This window comes from Protopterus annectens, chromosome 1.part2 (assembly GCF_019279795.1).
Source record: "Protopterus annectens isolate FY-2018-M chromosome 1.part2, PAN1.0, whole genome shotgun sequence".
In the NCBI taxonomy this organism is placed as follows: Eukaryota; Metazoa; Chordata; order Ceratodontiformes; family Protopteridae; genus Protopterus; species Protopterus annectens.
In genome coordinates, this window is record NC_056727.1 from 821,255,038 (window position 1) to 821,275,378 (window position 20,341).

The 20,341-nt window shown below is 39.4% G+C and overlaps 1 protein-coding gene across 1 annotated transcript in view; it reads right to left on the reverse strand.

Moving 5' to 3' along the window:
• The window catches only part of RYR2 (ryanodine receptor 2), a 6,224,161-nt gene that overhangs the window by 1,834,972 nt on the left and 4,368,848 nt on the right, over positions 1-20,341 (reverse strand). Inside the window, exon 75 of the mRNA XM_044059048.1 lies at positions 1,379-1,491. Coding sequence (XP_043914983.1) covers positions 1,379-1,491 — 113 coding nt within the window. The remainder of the gene's footprint in view (positions 1-1,378; positions 1,492-20,341) is intronic.

Here is a 20,341-nt window from a genome sequence, read left to right on the forward strand (position 1 = left end):
GGGTGCTGTACCTCCTAAATTTTGCCATGATTTTCTTCCTGCTATTATACAGCTGATTCATTTTGTGATTCCACCAGGGTGGCTTGTTTTTTGAGTTAGTTCTGTACTTCTTCTTAGTGGGTACAGCTGCCTCTATACAGCTATTAACATGCTTACACAGGGTTTCTGTGAACAGTTCTGCATAGGCAGAAGTGTTCTCAGGGTTTATGGGGCTTGACATTTTGCCACATTCACACTTAATAGCAGGAGGTTAGACTTAGAATACTTCCTGAATATTCCAAGTTTAGCTGGGGGTCCAGGTTTTATTTTTACTTCAAAGGAGACCATTTTGTGGTCTAACTTTACCAAGGAAGGCATTACATTAGGGGGTGTGCAGTAGTCTCCCATATTAGTGAGGACCAGATCCAGTATGGTTGCACCCCTGGTTGGTGGAGTGACTATCTGGTCCAGGGAGTTTGTGTTTACAAAATCCAAAACAATGAGTGAGAAGGTCACTGAAAAACCAATCAGTAAAAGCAAAATGAAAACTCCAGCAAAACTAGAACTTCCACTGAGTGACCTCCCAAACCTCTTGTATCAGAGGTACATGGGATATATGCAAATGATCCTTATGAACATCAGGTGTTTCATCTCATTGGTGATTCTGAATGCAAAATCCAGGAATCTCTGTGCATGTACGTTTGGTGTCATATAGGATTCCCAGTTAATAGTGGGGTAAATTAAAGTCACCCATGAATATGGAATTGGGTTGGATGGTTAGTGTTTCTAATAAGTTTAAATACATGGTATGGGTTTCCTGGGTCATAGAGGGGGACCTATAGCTTGCAAGGAATTGGTATTGGATTTTACCTTTGGTTATTTGAACATGGAGCAGCTCAAGTGCATTGCCCTGTTTGACCAGCCTTGAGGTATATTTATTTTTGATGTAAATAGGGACACCTCCACCTTCAGTCCCTGCCTGTGAAGTAGCTGTCATAAATGTGTGGAAGGCATAACCTTGCACTGTCGGTGTGCTCTCTGTGTCTTTAAACCATGTGTCAGTGACCGCACATACATCAGCGTAAAGAGAGCTTCTAAGGAGTGGAGTTTTTTGTTTAGACTCCTAGCACTGAGCAGTAATATCTTTAGATTTTCTTGGTGACTCACATAGATGATTATTAATCAGTTCTAAACTAAATGCTGTCTTATGAATTTCCCCTTATTTTATTTTATAAGATGTTTAAACTCCACCTCTGTGATATGCTAACTTTGCTCCATTAGTTCTTCTTGAGAGGAAATAACAAGAGGGTACAGTTACAATTTAAAATAAGAACCCACTTGGCTTTGTTTTGATGCTAAACAAAGTAAAAACAGAGCAAATATAAATGTTGTTTCTTACCTTGGTAAATTGTATAATGGTGCCATCCTAAAGCACGCAACAACAGCTCGTTTTCTTTGCTTGGACAGTAACTTGTGCCACACAGCTTTTTTGGATCTCTGGGGATGCTCCACCTAAAACATGGATATCGCAAGTTAACAAATCAGTATGTCTGCAATATTTATTTACATCTACTAATTTGCTTCAAAAAGTACAGTTGTGTATAATCTTTCCATAATAGTAGATATCCTTCTCTTCACTGTTGCAGCATTCTTTACCTAAGGGATCTCCTGCAAAGGATAGCTCAATGTCCAGCCAGTAAACCAAAGCCTCTAGCTCTTATAGGCATCATACATCACAAATATGTTCCCAGTGCAAGGTGTAGGGTATAAAGGTGGCACATGGATGCACACATTCAGAACTGAAAAAGTCATAAGAGGAACAGAATGTCCTTAAGGACAAGGAAAACATGTGCAGTCAGAAGAAGAAGGAAAAAAATAAAAAATGAGCCCCTCAGCCAGGAGGGCAAGAAAACTACAGGGCATGAGGCAGAATAGAGTGGGAAGGAGTGAGGGAGTGAATACTGCAACAGTGAAGAGAAGGACATCTACTCTTACGGTAAGATTTTACACAACAGTACTATGTCTTTCCATATCACTGCTGCAGTAGTCTTTACCTCAGGGAGAGAACAAGAGCTCAAGAGGAAGCCTTTCAGGAGGATGGCTCAAAACAGCCCTCTACAAAGACCTGCCCTGGCCCTGGAAATGATATCCAATTTGTAATACTTAGAGAAAGTATGAATAGAGGACCTAGTAGCAGCCTCAAGGATGGAACTGGTATCTAGACCCTTGAAAAAAGTACCAGAGAAGGAAATTGTCCTGGTAGAATGCACCTTTACCAATGAGGAAAGACATTTACCATGAAAAGAATAACAAAAGGAAACAGCTTTAGAAATCCAGGAGGAGATGGTTTGCTTAGAGACAGTTAAACCCAAAGTCCTGGAATGAAATGAAACAAAAAGCTGCTCAGATTTGCAAATAATTTTAGTTTTATCCAAATAATATCGGAGCTGTCTATGCAAATCCAAGGTGTGAAGAACCTTCTCACTGGCAGACTGCTAACCACCTTGGGCATAAACAAGAATTACTATTGAGACACCCTGTCTCTGTGGAAAGCTAAGAAAGGAGGAATAGCCATGAGAGCCTGAATTTCAGAAACTCTTTTTGCTGAAGTGAGGACCAAAAGAACAGTCTTCCAATTACAATGCTGTAATGAAGATGAAGAAGCAGGCCTCAAAAGGAGCCTAAAACAATTTTTTAAGTACAAAACTGAGGTTCCAGGAAAGCATAACAGGCTTCCTGGGAGGTCTGATGTGAAAGACATCTTTATGAAATTGCTTGACCTCAAATCTACTATCCAAAGGAGTCAAGGATAGACAAGCAGAAATTGCTGACAGGTGAGATTTAACTGAAGAATATGGCAACCCAGCATGGGGCAGATCACACATACAAGACAGAACCAGAGGAACTGCCGCTGATAGAGGATCCTGATGGAGAGAGAAGCATCAGACAGAAAATGCTTCCATTTGGACATATATGATTTCCTGGTAGTGGGTTTCCCAGCCACCTGCAGATCCCAAGGCACATACTCAGAAAAACAGTGCCTGAAAAGGATCAAAACCCTATCACCCATAATGCCATTTGAAGAGTGACAAGTGAGGATGGATAACAGATCCCTTGTCTTGTGTGAAAAGATCCACCCAGTGAGGTAACTTGTGGTGATTGCCCCTGGCCAAGTAAGAAAGGAGGTGGAATCAATGCTCTCTGGGCCAAAAGGGAGTCACTAGCAAGATTTTGGGATAGTCCTGCCTGATCTTGTGCAAAACTCATGGTAACAGAGGAAGAGGAAGAGGAGGGAAAGCGTACAAAAATATCCCTTCCAAGGAAAACCTGGCATCCACTTTTCAAGCCAGAGGACTTAGGACTCTGGAAAAGAATAGGTGAAGTTGTCTGTTCAGAGTGGAGGCAATACCTGAGGAATACCCAATTGGTGGACAATGTCCAGAAAGACATCCCTATGAAGCATCCACTTGTGGGATTGTGTTATGGACCTGCTTCAGAGAATCTGACACTATGTTCTGATCTGAGGGAATATAAACTACCCGAAGGGTCACCCCATACTGGACAGCTGGATCTCAAACCTGAAAAGTTGGTCTGTACAGGAGATAAAATCTTGTTTCCCCTTGCTTGTTGATATACTGCATCACTGTGATATTGTCCAAGACAATTATGAGAAGCCCTGGATGAAAAAGAGAACCAAAGGACTGAAGAACCAGAAAATGAGCTCTCATCTCTTTGACATTGATGTGGACCTTCTTTTGTCAAAGAGACCAAAGGTCCTGCACTTTCAGAGGACTGAAGGAGGACCCCATCCCACATCTGAAGCATCTGTGAAAAGATCCTGAGAGAAGACTGGAGGTTGAAAAGGTAGTTCTAGGTTGAGGGACAACTTCTGAATTCACCACTGAAGTTCCAGCTTGAGACATGGAAGAAAAGGTACTAGAAAATCTAAAGAATGAGAATGTTGAAGCCAAACTGACTTTAAAAACCACTGGAGCTTTCTCATATGAAGCTTGGCCAGAGCAACCAGGGGAATGGTGGAAGCCATGTAACTCAGAACCCTGTAAAACTTCCTGGCTGTAGTTTAAGCCATTGAAGCCAGAGGAAGAAGAAATTGAAAGAAAGCAATCAGAGTTAAAGCCTTGGAAGGAGGCAGAGATGCTAACATTAGAACAGTCTGAAGCCTGCACTCTAGAAAAACATGATCCTGAGAAGGAGTTAGGAATGATTTTTGGAAGTTTACAGCAAACCCCAGGTTTTTCAGAAGGCAAATAGTGAAGTACAGATGCTGAAGTAAAACCTCTGGAGAAGAGGCCTCAATGAGCAAGTTGTCCAGGTACAGGAGGATCTGTATTCCTCTCAATCTGCAGAAAGCAATCATAGGAGTGAGCCATTTGGTGAAGACCATTGGAGCAGTAGAGAGGCCAAAGGGCAAAACAGATAACTGAAAATCCCAGGAAACAACAGAGAAATGTAAAAACGTTGTGAAAAGGGGATGGATAGGAATATGACGATAAGCATCCTTGAGATCCAGGGAAACTAGAAATGCCTGAGGAAGCAGAATAGGAAACAAAGTTTGAAGGGAAAGCATCCAAAAGGAAGGAACCTTCCAAAAGGTGCTTAGCTGAGAGAGAGAGATCCAGAGTGGGAGTGTTAAGTGCCTCCTTTCCTGAGAACCAGGAACAGTCTGGAGGAAAACATCTTCCCCTCTGAAGAGTTGAAACTTCTTGAATAGTTCCTTGAGCCAACAGACCCTGACGAACCTCTGGAAAAAAGGGCAGTTGTTCCTGAGGAGGCTGCTGAATGTCCAAAAAAGGGGGAAAGAGATTTTCAAACCATGAAATATCCCTGGCAAATTATGGCAAGAACCCAGTAGTCTTGGGTGACTTTTAACCAAACTGGAAGGGACAAGGAAAGATGCACAGAAAGCGGAATGTGACTGAGAAGAGCAGGGCAAGGACAGTCAGATAGCATCTGGTTTTTCAGATAAAGGAGGATTTTGGGTAAAAGGAGTTTGGGTATCCTTAGCAGAAGGAGATCTTCTACCACCTTTTTTGCCTTTGGGGGAAGGGCAAGCCTGTCTATGAATAAAAGCAGGCTTGTTAGTGTATTTCCTTTGAAATTTGGGAACAGGTGAAACAAAAATATGTTTCAAATCCTGCAAAGCCGTATCTTTTTCTTGCAGGGACTTAAACAGCCCAGCAGCACCAAACAAATGCTAATTATCCAGAGGAGCATCCATTAATTTAGCCTTGATATCATCAGACAAAAGTTGAAGTTGGAGTCAGGAATATCTTCTCAAAACAGAACCAAAAGCAGCAGCCCTAGATGAGGCATCAGTTGCATCACAGTTGCATTTAATAGAATGGTGAGCAACTTGAGACGACGTCCCTAGTAAGGAAAGAGATGAAGCCTTCCCCTCAGAATTAGGAAGATCTGAAATAACCTGACAAGCCTAAGACAGAAGATCCAAAAGGCCACGGTAGGGGAAGTATACACTTTCTTACCCAACCTCTCTATAGTTTTTTCTGTCCTTGTCAGAGGGAAGCAACTTTTAGAAGGCAACAGTTTAGAAGGTTTATCAGAGGCAACTAATAAAGAAACTTGCACTCATCAGGCATTTTATAAAGCTTATCGTTTTTTTTTTTTTTTTTAGGAGGAGAGACCAGGAAATCAGGAGCCTGAGAAGCAGTGGAAAAGGCATCCAGCAATGCAGCAAAAACAAGAGGTACAGCAGAAGGCCTAGGAGACCCATTTGTAGAAGAGACTTGCATTCATCAGGCACTTTATAAAGCTGGGAATCAGGAGCATCCAGCAATGCAGCAAAAACAGGAGGAACAGCAGAAGGCCTAGGAGACTGCATTTGTAGAAGCTCATAGTACCTCTTCTGCATGCCATCTAGGAAGGGAAAATGTGCTTGGTCTTTTGCTTCTTTTTAAGGGGATATCAGCCTTAAAAGTTTTAGGAAGTTCTGACCCCTGACAACATTCAGTAATTGTAATCAGTATCTATTCCCTTACTAAAATCTGAGGAACACCCCTAGGCCCTTTGGTAATTATCAGCCACGGTTCCTCTTAAACATCCAAAGCAGACATCTGCAAGGTCTCCATGGATGTATGTGAAGCCGGATCCATACCAGCCTCTGAAGCGGTCATGGAAGAGGAATCCACCAAGGAAACCAGATGGTCCTCCTGGCTTTCACTAGCCTCAAGAGAGATATCTGGCAGAGGCACCACAGCCGAAGAATCCTACCAAGCTTTCTTGGTCTTCTTCTTCACAAATGGTGGACTCTTGGGCTGAGAAGATCCTTCTATACTATCTCTAACCAACAGTTTAAGTTGTTGGTTTTCTGGACAAATAGCTAAGAAAGAAAGTTGACTACTCAGTGTATTAGGGATAAAAGCTTGGCAAATCGCACAAGATATATGGTCGTGAGAATTATCTAAGGAAAATAAACACTGCACATGACAAGCTTTATGGTGATCTATCTCCCACACTGGCATTTCCCCTTTCTGAATGACATGAGACTAACAACCAGAAAAAGTCAAAACAGTGATAAGAAAAACAAAAGACCCCAAAAGGGCACTTATCTGAAAGCAGCTTGGTAACCAGCAAATGAACGAGCATTCACACCAATGATCGAAGATGGTGGTGGCAAAAAAGTTCTGAGGATGGTACATCAACACCACCTTTATGGCCTACTTCACCCATAGGGAACATTGATATGGAAGGACATCTTTAGTCCAAAGCGGAAGAGATTTGGAAGGACTAAGCCAAAGATTCTTCCCCTGACTCCAGGTCCTCATCCAAGGAGTCCAATTCCATGGGTCAATTAATTGAAGTGGAAGACCAGTGATGAATAGGCACAGAGACCACTTCAGGAGGCTTCAAGGCCATCAAAGCATTAAATAAACCCTGACTGAAGTACTACCATTCAAACTGGGGATCCTTAACAAACGGGGAAACATGGTTTGTTTTTTTTGCTTCTTTTTCTGAGGGACATCCACATGAAACACCATCAGAAGGTCAGACCCCTGGAGAGAGTCAATAATGGTCACAGGAATATCCTCCCAAACTAAGATCTGAGGAATTCCCCTGGCCGCTTCAGAAACAGTCAGATGAGATTCCCTCTCAACATCAGGTACAGACATTTGAAAATCCTCTGAGGACATGCGAGAAATCAAATCCATGCCAGCATCTGAAGCAATCATGGCAGAGGAATCCAACACAACTACTGGACAGTCCTCCGGTCTTTCATGAGCCTTGTGAGAGATGTCCAGGGGAGGCTAGACAGCAGCCAGGTCAGGCTTAACTTGGCCTTCTTCTTGGTGGACAGCTGGGAGTCTGGATGGGAGGATTCCATCATAGCACTGTGAGCCAACAACTTCAGATGTTGGTTCTCTCGCTATATGGACGAGGAGTAATGACAATGTATGGTCTTAGGCACAGATGCCTGTAGACAAAGCACTGCATATGATTGTGGGAAGCACCCAAGCAGAACAGACCCTGATCATGATGGTCTTTATGGGGAATCTGTCTCCTACACTAACATTTTCCCTTTCTGGATGACATGCATACAAAAAAACACAACCTATAAGAGAAAGAAGAAACTCCAACAGGCCATTTATCTGAAAACACTATTTGACAATCAGCACAGTAGAAGGGAACTCAGACCAGCATTCAACAATGGAGTTCAGACAGGAGGCGAATAAGTTCTGGGGGCGCACACGTTCGTGTGTGTGTGTGTGTGTGTGTGTGTGTGTGTGTGTGTGTGTGTGTGTGTGTCCATGCATCACCTTTATGCCCTATACCCTATGCCTTTCACAGCGAGCACATGTGTGACTTACATAAAAACTACAGGCTCTAGTATACTGGTCAGATGTTCGACTATCCTTGGCAGGAGATGCCTTAGGTAAAGAATACTGCAACAGTGGAATGGAAGGACACTAATAATTACATTTGTAATTTTAAAACATAGAGCATCATGGGTCCTTTAAAAATGGTAAATCTACAAATAAATACAGGTTACTTACAGGGATATAAACATAAATAGTGAGCGATCAGGCAGCATTCAATTTAATATGGAATAAAACTCTAACTGCTTTAACATAAAGTTTTTGTTTTACAAACTTAGAATGACATATATATGGCACACTCTAAATCTGTCAGTAACTGACTATATTATCTTACTCTGACAAGCATACCACATCCTGCATAACAAAACCTGGAGAAGATATACAAACCTACCCAACTGTGACAGATGCACAATTTAATAAAATATTTCGAATGTATAGTAAACATGGCATAAACTTTTACCTTAGTAGTTATTTTCAGCACACTATTTATTTAAAATATTTCTACTAGTCGCCCAAGTATATTAGGCTGAAGATACCTTCTTTCTGTGTGTAAGCAAATACATTCAAATAAAAACATCAAATGACAAAAAACAGAATCTTCATGGGCAGAGTTAGAGTCATTATCTCAGCAGACTAAATACATTTTATATAACAGAGACAGCAATTAAATTGTGACTTTCGCAAGTAGTTAAGAAGAACTTGTCATTGTGAAGGAGTACAAGTAAAACACACAAATTAATCTATCAGGCTTGCAACCACTACTAAACTAGTTTGGCAACAACTATGTCATTAAAAATAAAAAAAATAAGTTCAAGCCTGTGAACTATGGGATATTCTCTTATCACTGACAATGCTGCAGTTTAATTTATTTTACTTATTTATTTTATTTGATATTTGGTAACTAGATAGTAAGTAACTAGAGTAAATAAATTGGTCAGCTAACTCTTTTCTGCCAGGACCCAGGCTCTAGAGAAGCACAGTACATCATACAATAAAAATAAAACCAATAATAAAATTAAAAATACATCATACAATAACAATGCATAGCAAAATAAATACATGCTGAAAAGGGGGGACAGAAAACAATATTGACAATATTTCATGCAATGTGAAAATATGTGCAATAGTTACAGTATTTGCAGTGTGGAGTTCCCTTAGCAGAGCAGAGTGATACCTACATGCAGTACTTGTAAATATTCCAACTGCAGTGGTGCAGCGGTTAGCGTTGCCAGCTCACAGCAAGAGGTTCTCCGGTTTGAACCTTGGCTGGAGTGCCTTCTTTGCAGAGTCTGCATGTCCTCCCTGTGGTCACATGGGTTTTCTCCGGGTGCTCCGGTTTCCTCCCACATCCCAAAGACATGCTGTAGGTGGATTGGACACTCTAAATTGGCCCTAGGTGTGAGTGTGTGTGTGTGTGTGTGTGTGTGTGTGTGTGTGTGTGTGTGTGTGCCTTCTGTGGAAGGTTGGGTGCCAGGCTAGCAACTTGACACTGTAAAAACTCCACTGCCAATCATGAGTGGACAGGTGATCCGCTGTGGTGACCCCTAACTGGGAAAAACTGAAAGAAGAAGTAAGTCTGCAAGCCTAAGCAATGTATCTAGTGTCACTGAAGCAATTATAGGCAGTTTCTTCTAGTTGATGTTCCTTCAGTTTAGCCTTGAAGCCATTTAGCTTTCCAAATCTTTAAATCATAAATACAAGCAGAATGCATCACTGTGGAAGCCACACTACCAATAGTACAAATAGTGTTAGAATGGTAATCCACATATGGATAACCAGATCTACTTCATAAGCTCAATGTTTCAAAATGTTGAACTGCAAATGGTCGAGACCGTGAGATCAAAGTTTTCAAACTTCAAAATTGTAATAAAAATAAATAAAAACAAATTTGTTTAGGTTTTTTCAGGGGGGCAAGACCCCCTGCACCTCCCACACCCGCTGCTAAATAAATATCCCAACTCAGAGATTCCATTCAAAATGTTCGAAGTTTCAAAACTTTGGTCTTATGGTCTCGACTATTTGCAGTTTGAAGTTTTGCAACTTCAAGCTTGTGAAGGGAATGCAGATAACCACTGTCACTGTTCACATTTGCAGTACGTTCACTAGATGTCTCTGCTGACTTGCCTCAGGATACAGAGGTGAAACCTACAGAGTCCCAGTTATACAACCAGGTTTCTAAAAGTAAGGAGTTTCCTTTTAAATACTATCATTGTAATGATCGTCATACATCAAAGCAAGACGTATGTCTGTCATATACATATTCAAGTCGAGCACTCTTAATTTGGTCTTTGGGGAGCACTCATGACCAAACAGCAGCTTGCACTATTGGTAAAATGCAACAGATCTATACCTTACAATGTACCACTGCTTTAATACACTAATCCAGCATATTGCTGAATATAGCAGTGCATTCCTCAGTGTTCCAACAAGCTACCTGAAACAACCAAAGGAAAGTACAATGATTCCTTATTAGAAAAATCAAATTATTTAAAAATGTGAAACTTTCAGAAATGCCTAAGGAATTGTCATTTTATTCCATTTGTTATAAGTTACTTAGATGCAACATCTGCTTTGTCAACAAAGCAGTGTGTGATCCATTTCTAGTGGAAAATTTATGCCTGGAATTTACTGTTGGGGATCGAAAGTAGACAAAGAAATTAATTACTAGAAATCAATATCAATAAAAGAAAAAAACAGTGACAGGTATAGTTACACAATGCCTTGTAAGATTACAGATGAAAAATAATTCTGCTTTATACGCAATAATTCTGCTTTATACGCACTGTCAGAGATTTGGGAACACATGTAGGGAGAATCCTAGCTTTTGACCATTTTGGTAGTTAGGAAATCATTCTATATTGGGCAAATTATAAGCAAGGATATGGCATCTAGGTCCAGGGATGTCATTGTTCCATAGAAATCGGCCCTTATTAGATCAGTCATTGAGTACAATGATCACTATGGTATGTAACTGAACAGGCACATGCAACAAATGGATTGCTCACAAAATGAATACATGGTCCAAACATGTCCTACATAGACCACCTCAAAGCCCTTTCCCTATACTTGGTCTCCTACAGATTGCTCAGAAGCAATCTATGTCTGATCTACAAAGTATCCTCTGACCCCACTCTGATGGAGCTGTTGCACAGCTACAAAACAAGTAATACCAGAATTACCTGATTTAGGGACCTAAACCTCATACACAACATAAATATGACATGTTGGTAGGTCAGGCATGTGTCTGACTCTCAGAGATTACCCTTCTTTGGACAAGGCTTTCCATCCATGTGAAGCAGAGTTTTTCCTTAACCCAAATATAACTTGGACCAGTGAATGGGGAAATGGAAATTTACCTCTGATATGGCATCTATGTCTCTTGTAGATAGAGGCACCCTATAAATGCTTGAACACCCATGCCCAAGCCTACATATATACATATCCCTTAAAATAACCCTAGGGTATAAAAACTTGTCAGATGCCATTGGGAAGCATGGCTAGGATTATAAAGGCCCTCTGGATTATTAGCCTAGTAATCTGCTATGAACCTGGGTGCAGATCTCTGAATGTGTGTAGGTAGGTAAGTCTCTGCATATGTATATGCTATAATGAGAAGAAAATTTATGAAGTTATGAACACACACTCAGTCACCGCCCAGCCTGATAAATAATCCAGAAGAAAATCACACAGCTGTCAGCAGATGTTCACTGGAATGAATGGTACACCAAACAACAACACTGTGTGTTAATCATTTCAGCAAGGCACTAAGTATGTACGATATTCCCCAAATACTCTCCTTAAACAGAATACTCTCAACCTCTCACTGAAATGGCAAAACAATTTTTATACATAACTGCTGCCTGTGCAATCTAGTAAGTTGCACATGGATTTTGTCTTTAGTACCTTCTACCTCTGTAAAATCTTAGAATGTATAAATGTCAGTACTGTATGTGTATAAATGTACATAGAATATAACTACTCTGTGTTTAACTGGAACTAAGTTTAATGAATGTAAATAAATGGAGTTTTCTTCCTGAGAACCCACTGAAAATGGGTAATACTTAGATGGACTTTCCCAGTAAACAAACACAAATAAATAAATGATCTAACAATAAAAAAAATGCATACTTTAGATGACTTCAGAATGTCTTGGCTGAGCACCATCATCTAGGACATACAGCAAAGCAGCATTGTGCACCTTAGATACAGCACCTTAAGTACTCTGAATGGAGGCAACCAATTAAGCTTAAGGCACACATCACTGTAATAGTAGTTGTGTTAAGGTGACAGTGACATTATGGACATGTAAGTGTGTGTGTGTGTGTGTGTGTGTGTGTGTGTGTGTGTGTGTGTGTGTGTGTGTGTGTGTGTGTGTGTGTGTGTGTGAGTGTGTGTGTGTGTGTGTGTGTGTGTGTGTGTGTGTGTGTGTGTGTGTGTGTGTGCATGTGTCTATGTGTGTGCATGTGTGTGTGCGTGTATGTGTGTGTGCGTGTGTGTGCGTGTGTGTGTGTGCATGTGTGGGTGTGTGAGAGAGGTGTGTGCTTGTGTGTGTGTGTGTATGTGTGTGTGTGTGTGTGTGTGTGTGTGTGTGTGTGTGTGTGTGTGTGTGTGTGTGTGTGTGTGTGTGTGTGTGTGTGTGTGTATCTATGTGTGTGTGTGTGTGTGTGTGTTTGCATGCACGCGTGTGTATGTGTGAGAGAGAGAAGGAGAGACAGCGTGTGTGTGTGTGTGTGTGTGTGTGTGTGTGTGTGTGTGTGTGTGTGTGTGTGTGTGTGTGTGTGTGTGTGTGTCTACAGACAGCTTAATGTTTTTAGGAGGAAACCGTTTACTATAGAAAAATGAGAATGTACAACATTCTGCACAGTGACCTCAGAACAGACCAAACCACTAGACCCTGGAGTTGTGATGCAGAACTATAAGTCACTGAACAAGTCACATTCATTTACATTTAAATGCTCCACTTTGGGTAAAAAGCCAGCTTCTTCTAATTAGTACTAGATGCCACTGATGTAATAAATTTATAGACAGGGGTGGCGGGTATGTGGATGTAATACTACAGATATTGTGCATGATAAAATGTATTTATCCTCTTAAAGGTTGCTATATACTCCAAGGCTACAATACAAAGTGAATAAAGTGCATTATATGAAGGACTATAAGGAAGATCTTTATGTTCTAGCAGCATGCACTTTTTTTGTGGGGAAGAGGTTAACACGCACTTACAGTACATTTTTTTGTGATTACATACAATCTTTTAAGATGCTTGTAATGCAACATTCAGGCCTAGAGGTCTACATAATGGTTTAGATGCTGAAACAAAAGCAAAATGTGCTAAAAACACTCTTATACAAAATGGAATTAATTTGTCGGTCTTATTAGAATAAACTATATATAACCTTGCAGTTAGAGTCCTTCCAATACATATATGTAACTACTTAGTGAAGGACCATATACTATCATCATAGATGCACATTCAAACACATTAAGCACATTAAGCATAAACTAATTTTACCTTTTTCATTTCTTAATGATTAATGAACTGGTCAAACTTGGATCCTTTTCCACCATGACTTGAACCACAAGGTTAAGGATAAATGCAATATAAAAAGACAGTTTTAAAACTGTAAGTGTTTTGGAAAGAAACAGTACTGTCTTAGAATATTCACTCTTCAGAGCGAGACCATGGTGAATCCAGCTAGACAATGACTATCAGTCAGGATTTAACTCTAAACCATGTGAGTATGAGGTAGAGTTCTTAACCACTGCATTACTGCTCAGCACTGAAGTCAAACTCAACTTTAGGAGAGGAAAATCTTGGAAACCAGAAAAACAAAGTCATTAAGACATGCAAAAATATGCAAACTCTACACAGGCAGTGATTAGGGTTAGGAATGAACCGAATAATAAAACTTCCTTCTACTGGCATAACTAGTATGCTAATGAAATTCAGTGAAAGAATATAAGGACATTTTTTTTTTAATTTAGTTCAGGGCATTTCCTACAACCTGTAACTATCATCATGGATTCCTTCATGGTCACCAGTTATTAGTCAGACAAATTACATATCAAATACATATAAGGACAATGGGAGCAGTGTGTGTTGTGCACGCACGCACACACACACCACACACACACACACACACACACAAACACACACACACACACACACACACACACACACACACAAACACACACACACACACAAACCATATATCCATCTACAAACAGTTTCTGCATGATATTGTACTCTCTCTATTATTAAAACAGACATTTAAGTTTTAAGTGAATCTTCTTTTAGAATACAGGATGTCTGCCTTTTAGAAACTGAATGCAAAATCAGAACCGAAAACAAGAGGAAATAAAACCACCTCCCAAAATGATGCAGCTGTTGCTTGTTTCATTTCCAAGCATGGACTGAAGTACAAAATGAAATGACAGATTATGTAGCTGAGATGTAAATATGATAAAAACAGAGAATTCTGGACATAAAGTACTATATTCAGAAAATGTTTATATAACAGATGAATAATACATACATAAATCCAACATCTAGTAAGAACAGAAAAAATTTAAATATTGGACATTTTAATAGAAAGGCAAAAGAAATCAGGCAGAAAATATTATTTAACTAGGATATAGTATGCTGTCCACAAATATTAAATTTGAACAATGAGAAATATTTTTATTTTCCTTTGTTGAGTGGGTTAGTCTCTCTAGGCCAAGAGAGGCCTAAGTTGGTAATATTCATACTGACCAAGGGAAATTTACCCAGAGCACTTCCCGTACTCTTTTTTTCAAAAACTGCCATGGGATCTTCTACGTCCACTTGAGGAACCACCAACTCATGAAGATGGGACTTTTGCTTACAATCTCATCCAAAGGATGGCACACTCAGGAGTGCAGTACCCCTAACCCTCCCCTTATGCTGCACTGCAGTGTAAGTGCTGGAAATTAATCCAACAACCTGGTATGGGAATAGAACCCACAACCCTTTGATCTTCAAGCAACAAAGGTAAGTGTGGTTCCTCTTTTTCTACTGATACTGCCAAAATTATTAGAATAAATTGCTGGCACCTATTAAAACATTCATGTCAGAAAGTATAAATGTAATGAAGAACAGCAAACTGCCAGCTTTTAATTACAGAAAATGACATTAACATGCAGTGCTGGGACCTATGACTGTGTATATGGTACGTGTGATTAAATGAATGCCCTTTGTTCACCCATGTATAAAGGACATGTCTACAGGGATGGGTAGTGCTTTACATGCCATGCATGCAAGTTGTGTACATCATCTCATTGTTAAATTTTTAAAGCATTCTGCTCCAGGAAAGCAGCACATCTTTCTAAATTTCAAAATAGTGCAACAAGTAAAACATATCAAAAAGAAAATTATAATAGATATGAACAATAAGGCTCTAATTAGTCTTTTGGGGATAACCAAGATAAATAACTGGGGTTTCATATAATTTCTCAAATTTGTGAGACTGAAAATTGATTAAACACATTTTGGTCAAACTCATGGAGAGGGTTACTCTGCCAAGGCAAAAGAAAATGGAGTTTTTTTTCCCTGAAATAGCATTTGTTATAATTTTAGTAAGATACAGTGATTTAAGAGTTGGTTAAATATGAAGGAGAGATAGAAGAACTTGTCCCACCACTAGGAAAAAAAAAGATCTAATAACTTTTAGTCCTCAAATAACTAGTGGTTACAGATTGAACTGGATGAACAGAATTAACTGAAGCTTCAAACAAATGAAAAAAATGAAATAAAATAAGCATTTGTTTTTGCAAGAGACAAGCATCCTGCACTGCACATCCCCATGTGGGAAGCTTCTCTCCACATCCCCTTACCTGTAAATATCAACCCCATAGATACACAGATGCAGAGACAAAGGGACACCTCACAATAATGATCAGCCACTGCTGTTGCTGTCATAATAACAGCACTAGCAATAATTTAGTATTTAACAAAAAGCAAAAAGCAATCAACATGTTGTAGCTTGGTCACAACTATAACAACTTTACACATAACCATTTAGAGAGAAGATTATCCAATAGGTTGTTGTATAAGATTGCTGTATTTTTTCACAAACATTTCTTATAGGTTGCTATTTTCTGCAATAGCAGATATGATGAATTGTCTTAGACCTAAATAACAGCATACTTGACATTCTTATCAGAAACATGGGAGTCAGTACGAATGTGAGCTGTGACACTTCAAAACATTAACTGTAAATCAAAAAGGAAAACAGTAAAGTGGGAAACTCAGTGTTACACCATTTAAGAATTTTTTGCATGGAAGCTTTACTGCCTTTCACGTGTGGACACACACACACACACACACACACACACACACACACACACACACACACACCTGCTACTTATAGTACTAACTTGTAGACAACTGTACCGCAGAGAAAGGGGAATATTTTGATCGAACTTGGACTTACTACATATTAGCTTGTTCATACCTGTAGTTTTCTAGTACTGAGTATTGCTGTTACGATCTTTACAAATTCAACAGGCACTTCATTAACTGTGCTTACACTGCCTAAAAATATTTTTTTTTCAGGAAGAGAAAAGATATCAAGTTGGCCTAAATGTATGCAGTGGAAAAGGAGTAAATACATGGTTTAATACAGGGTCATTGTCAAAATATCTATCTATATAAATATGTGTGTGTGTGTGTGTGTATATATATATATATATATATATATATATATATATATATTTATATGAATGTGTATAAATGTATATATATATATATATATATATATATATATATAATATATATATATATATATATATATATATATATATATATATATATACATATATGTATATATATATATATATATATATATATATATATATATATATATATACATATGGGTCTACTTCATAACATTGAAATTTCATAACGTTGAACTTCATAACATTGAGACCATAACATCGAAACTTCAAAACACTGAAAACCCAAAACATTGAAAACTCAAAACATTGAAAGTGTGCTTCATAACACAGAAAACTACATTGCACAAGTAAATAAGATCCCCTCCACCTACATAAACACCTAACAAACATACTTTCTACTACATTTCTGCACCCCCCACACCCCCCATAAATTAAATATACCAACTCCAGGATTGCACTACAGTGGAAAAAAGTTAATTTCATAACCTTTACCTTTGCCCCCATGTATGCTAATTTGCTGATGGCTAAGTTTGAAGATGATTATATACATCCCCATAATTTTTATAGCTATTAGATAATTTTGCACTTTAGATTCATAAATGATTTTATTTTTCTTTGTGATGGAAGTGAAGCAGATGCCTGGACATTCATTAATGATTTACAGTCCAACAATATGGGCTTCCAGTTTGATGGAATACAACTGGGCCCCCAGGTGAATTTCCTGGATATTAATTTGAATGGCCTTGAAACTGGCCTACATAGAAAATTTGATCAAAGGATTTTATTTTTATGTGGGAACTGTTACCATCGTTGACACCTAATGTCTGTATTACCTTACAATGAGTTCTTGAGAATCCATAGGCTATGCAATACTGATGGTATATTTAATAAGGAAATACTGGAAGCTGAAAAAATGTTTGTTAGTAGAGGTTATAATGCAAATGAAGTTTCTGAAGCCAAATCAAGAATAATGGAAATGAGATATCAACATCATTTACTTAGAAGTAAGCATAACATTTATAGGGGATAGAATATTCATACTAGAAATATATCCAGTATTGAGAAAAAATAAAAATTAAATTTATTTTGTAACTACCTTTAATATTATGATGGGAGAAGTGGTTAAGCAAGTACGACAGTTATGGCCCATGTTGCTGAGGGATAACGATCTAAGACATGTTACCTGACTATGTTAATATTTCTTATAAAAGGGCCAGAATTTTGACAGACATGATACTACATAACCACTTTATTCCACCAGAGGTCAGTATTAGTAGGAATGTTATGGTTTGTGGAGGTACTACCCCCTGTAATAAATGTTCCATTTGTTTATAGGTTCATAGATTGGTACTAGGCTATCGGCCCTAGGGCCTATACAAGCATAGCCATAACAATTCCCTGGCTATTTCTTCCTACACTATTTACTTCCCTGGACCCATGTCTAGCAGGGCGACCAACGTGATCCCGGGGTGAATTTCCTTTCTCCCATCCAATCGTCAAGGTTCCTTTTGAAAAGGGCCAAAGAAGTGCTCTGCTTGACATGTATGGGCAGTCTATACAAGAGTCTGGGGAGTCTCTAGGTCAAGAACCTATCTCTCCAGCCTGTTTTGTTTATTGTGATGGCAAGGTTTAGATCCCTGGAGCGTGTGGCTCTGAAGGATTGGGATTTCTTTAAGTGTAGCATGTCCAACAGCTCTGGGTTTGACATGGTCTTGTATGTTAAGCAGAGATCGCCTCTGAGTAGACGATATACGACAGAGTATAGCTGGAGTTTTTTAAGGTGGTCAGCGTAGGGAATCTGCTTTAGGCCTGTGATTCTTTTAGTGAGGTATTTCTGCGGCCTTTCCAGTTGTTGCAGATGTCTTGAGAGGTACATACCAAACAGGGCGTTGTATTCTATAATGTAATATACATTTCCATATATAATTCTATGTTTGTAAATATTTGGTTAATTTTTTTCCATACATTAATGGCTCTAGATTCACAACAAAGTGTAGATTTACATGCAACACTGAAGGTGTTGTTTATGCACTAACATGTACCTTTGAATTGTTTTATATAGGGGAGACATCTACAGGTTTTAAGTTTTGTCTCCAAGAGCAAATCAGAAACATCAAGAATAAAAAGTTGGATAATCCCCTGAGTTGCCATTTCATGTCTATACATAATTCTTCTTCCCTTTCGGCTGTTCCTATTAGGGGTCACCACAGTGAATCATCTGTTTTCATTTCTTCCTGTCCTCTGCATTTTGCTCTGTCACACCAACCAGCTGCATGTCCTCTCTCACCACATCCATAAACCTTATCTTAGGCCTTCCACTTTTACTCTTACCTGGCAGCTTCATCCTTAGCATCCTTTTCCCAATATACCCAGCATCCCTCCTCAGCACATGTCCAAACCAACGCAATCTCACCTCTCTGACTTTGTCTCCAAACTGTCCAAACTGAGCTGACCTCTAATATACTGATTCCTAATCCTGTCCATCCTTGTCACACTCAGTGCAAATCATAACATCTTTAACTCTGCCACTCCCAGGTCTGACTCCTGCCTTTTTGTCAATGCCACTGTCTCCAAACCATACAACATAGCTGGTCTCACTACACTCTTGTAGACCTTCCCTTTCACTCTTACTGATACCTGTCTGTCACAAATCACTCCTGACACTCTTCACCCATTCCACCCTACTTGTACTCTCTTCTTCACCTCTCTTCCACACTCACCATTACTCTGAACTGTTGATCCCAAGTATTTAAACTCATCCACCTTCACCACCTCTACTCCCTGCATCCTCACCATTCCTCTATCCTCCCTCTCATTCACACACATATATTCTGTCTTAGTCCTGCTGACCTTCATTCCTCTTCTCTCTAGAGCATATCTCCATCTCTCCAGGGTCTCCTCAACCTGTTTCCTACTCTCACTACAGATCACAATGTCATCTGCAAACATCATAGTCCATGGGGCCTCCTGTCTGATCTCGTCTGTCAATCTGTCCATCACCATTGCAAATAAGAAAGGGCTCAGAGCTGATCCTTGATGTAATCCCACCTCCACCTTAAACGCTTCTGTCACTCCCACTGCAGACTTCGCCACTGTCATACTACCCTTGTACATATCCTGTGTCACACTTACATACTTCTCTGCCACTCCTGACTTCCTCATACAATACCACAACTCCTCTCTAGGCACTCTATCATATGCTTTCTCCAACTCCACAAAGACACAATGTAACTCCTTCTAACCTTCTCTATATTTCTCCATCAACACTCTCAGAGCAAACATCGCATCTGTAGTGCTCTTTCACGGCATGAAACCATACTGTTGATCACTAATCATCACCTCCCTTCTTAACCTAGCTTCCACTACTCTTTACCATAACTTCAAGCTGTGACTGATCCCTCTGTAGTTACTACAGCTCTGCACATCACCCTTATTCGTAAAAATAGGTACCAAAACACTTTTTCTCCACTCCTCAGGCATCCTCTGACTTTCCAAGATTTCATTAAACAATCTGGTTAAAACTCCACTGCCATTTCTCCTAAGCACTTCCATGCTTCCACTGGTATGTCATCTGGACCAACAGCCTTTCCATTCTTCATCTCTTCACAGCTGTCCTTACTTCCTCCTTGCTAATCTGTTTCACTTCCTGGTTCACTATCCCCACACCATCCAACCTTCTCTCTCTCTTTCTCTTCATTCATCAGCCCCTCAAAGTACTCTTTCTATCTGTTCAACACACTGTCCTCGCTTGTGAGCATGTTTCTCTCACTATTATTTATCACCCTTACCTGCTGAACATCTTTTCCAGCTCG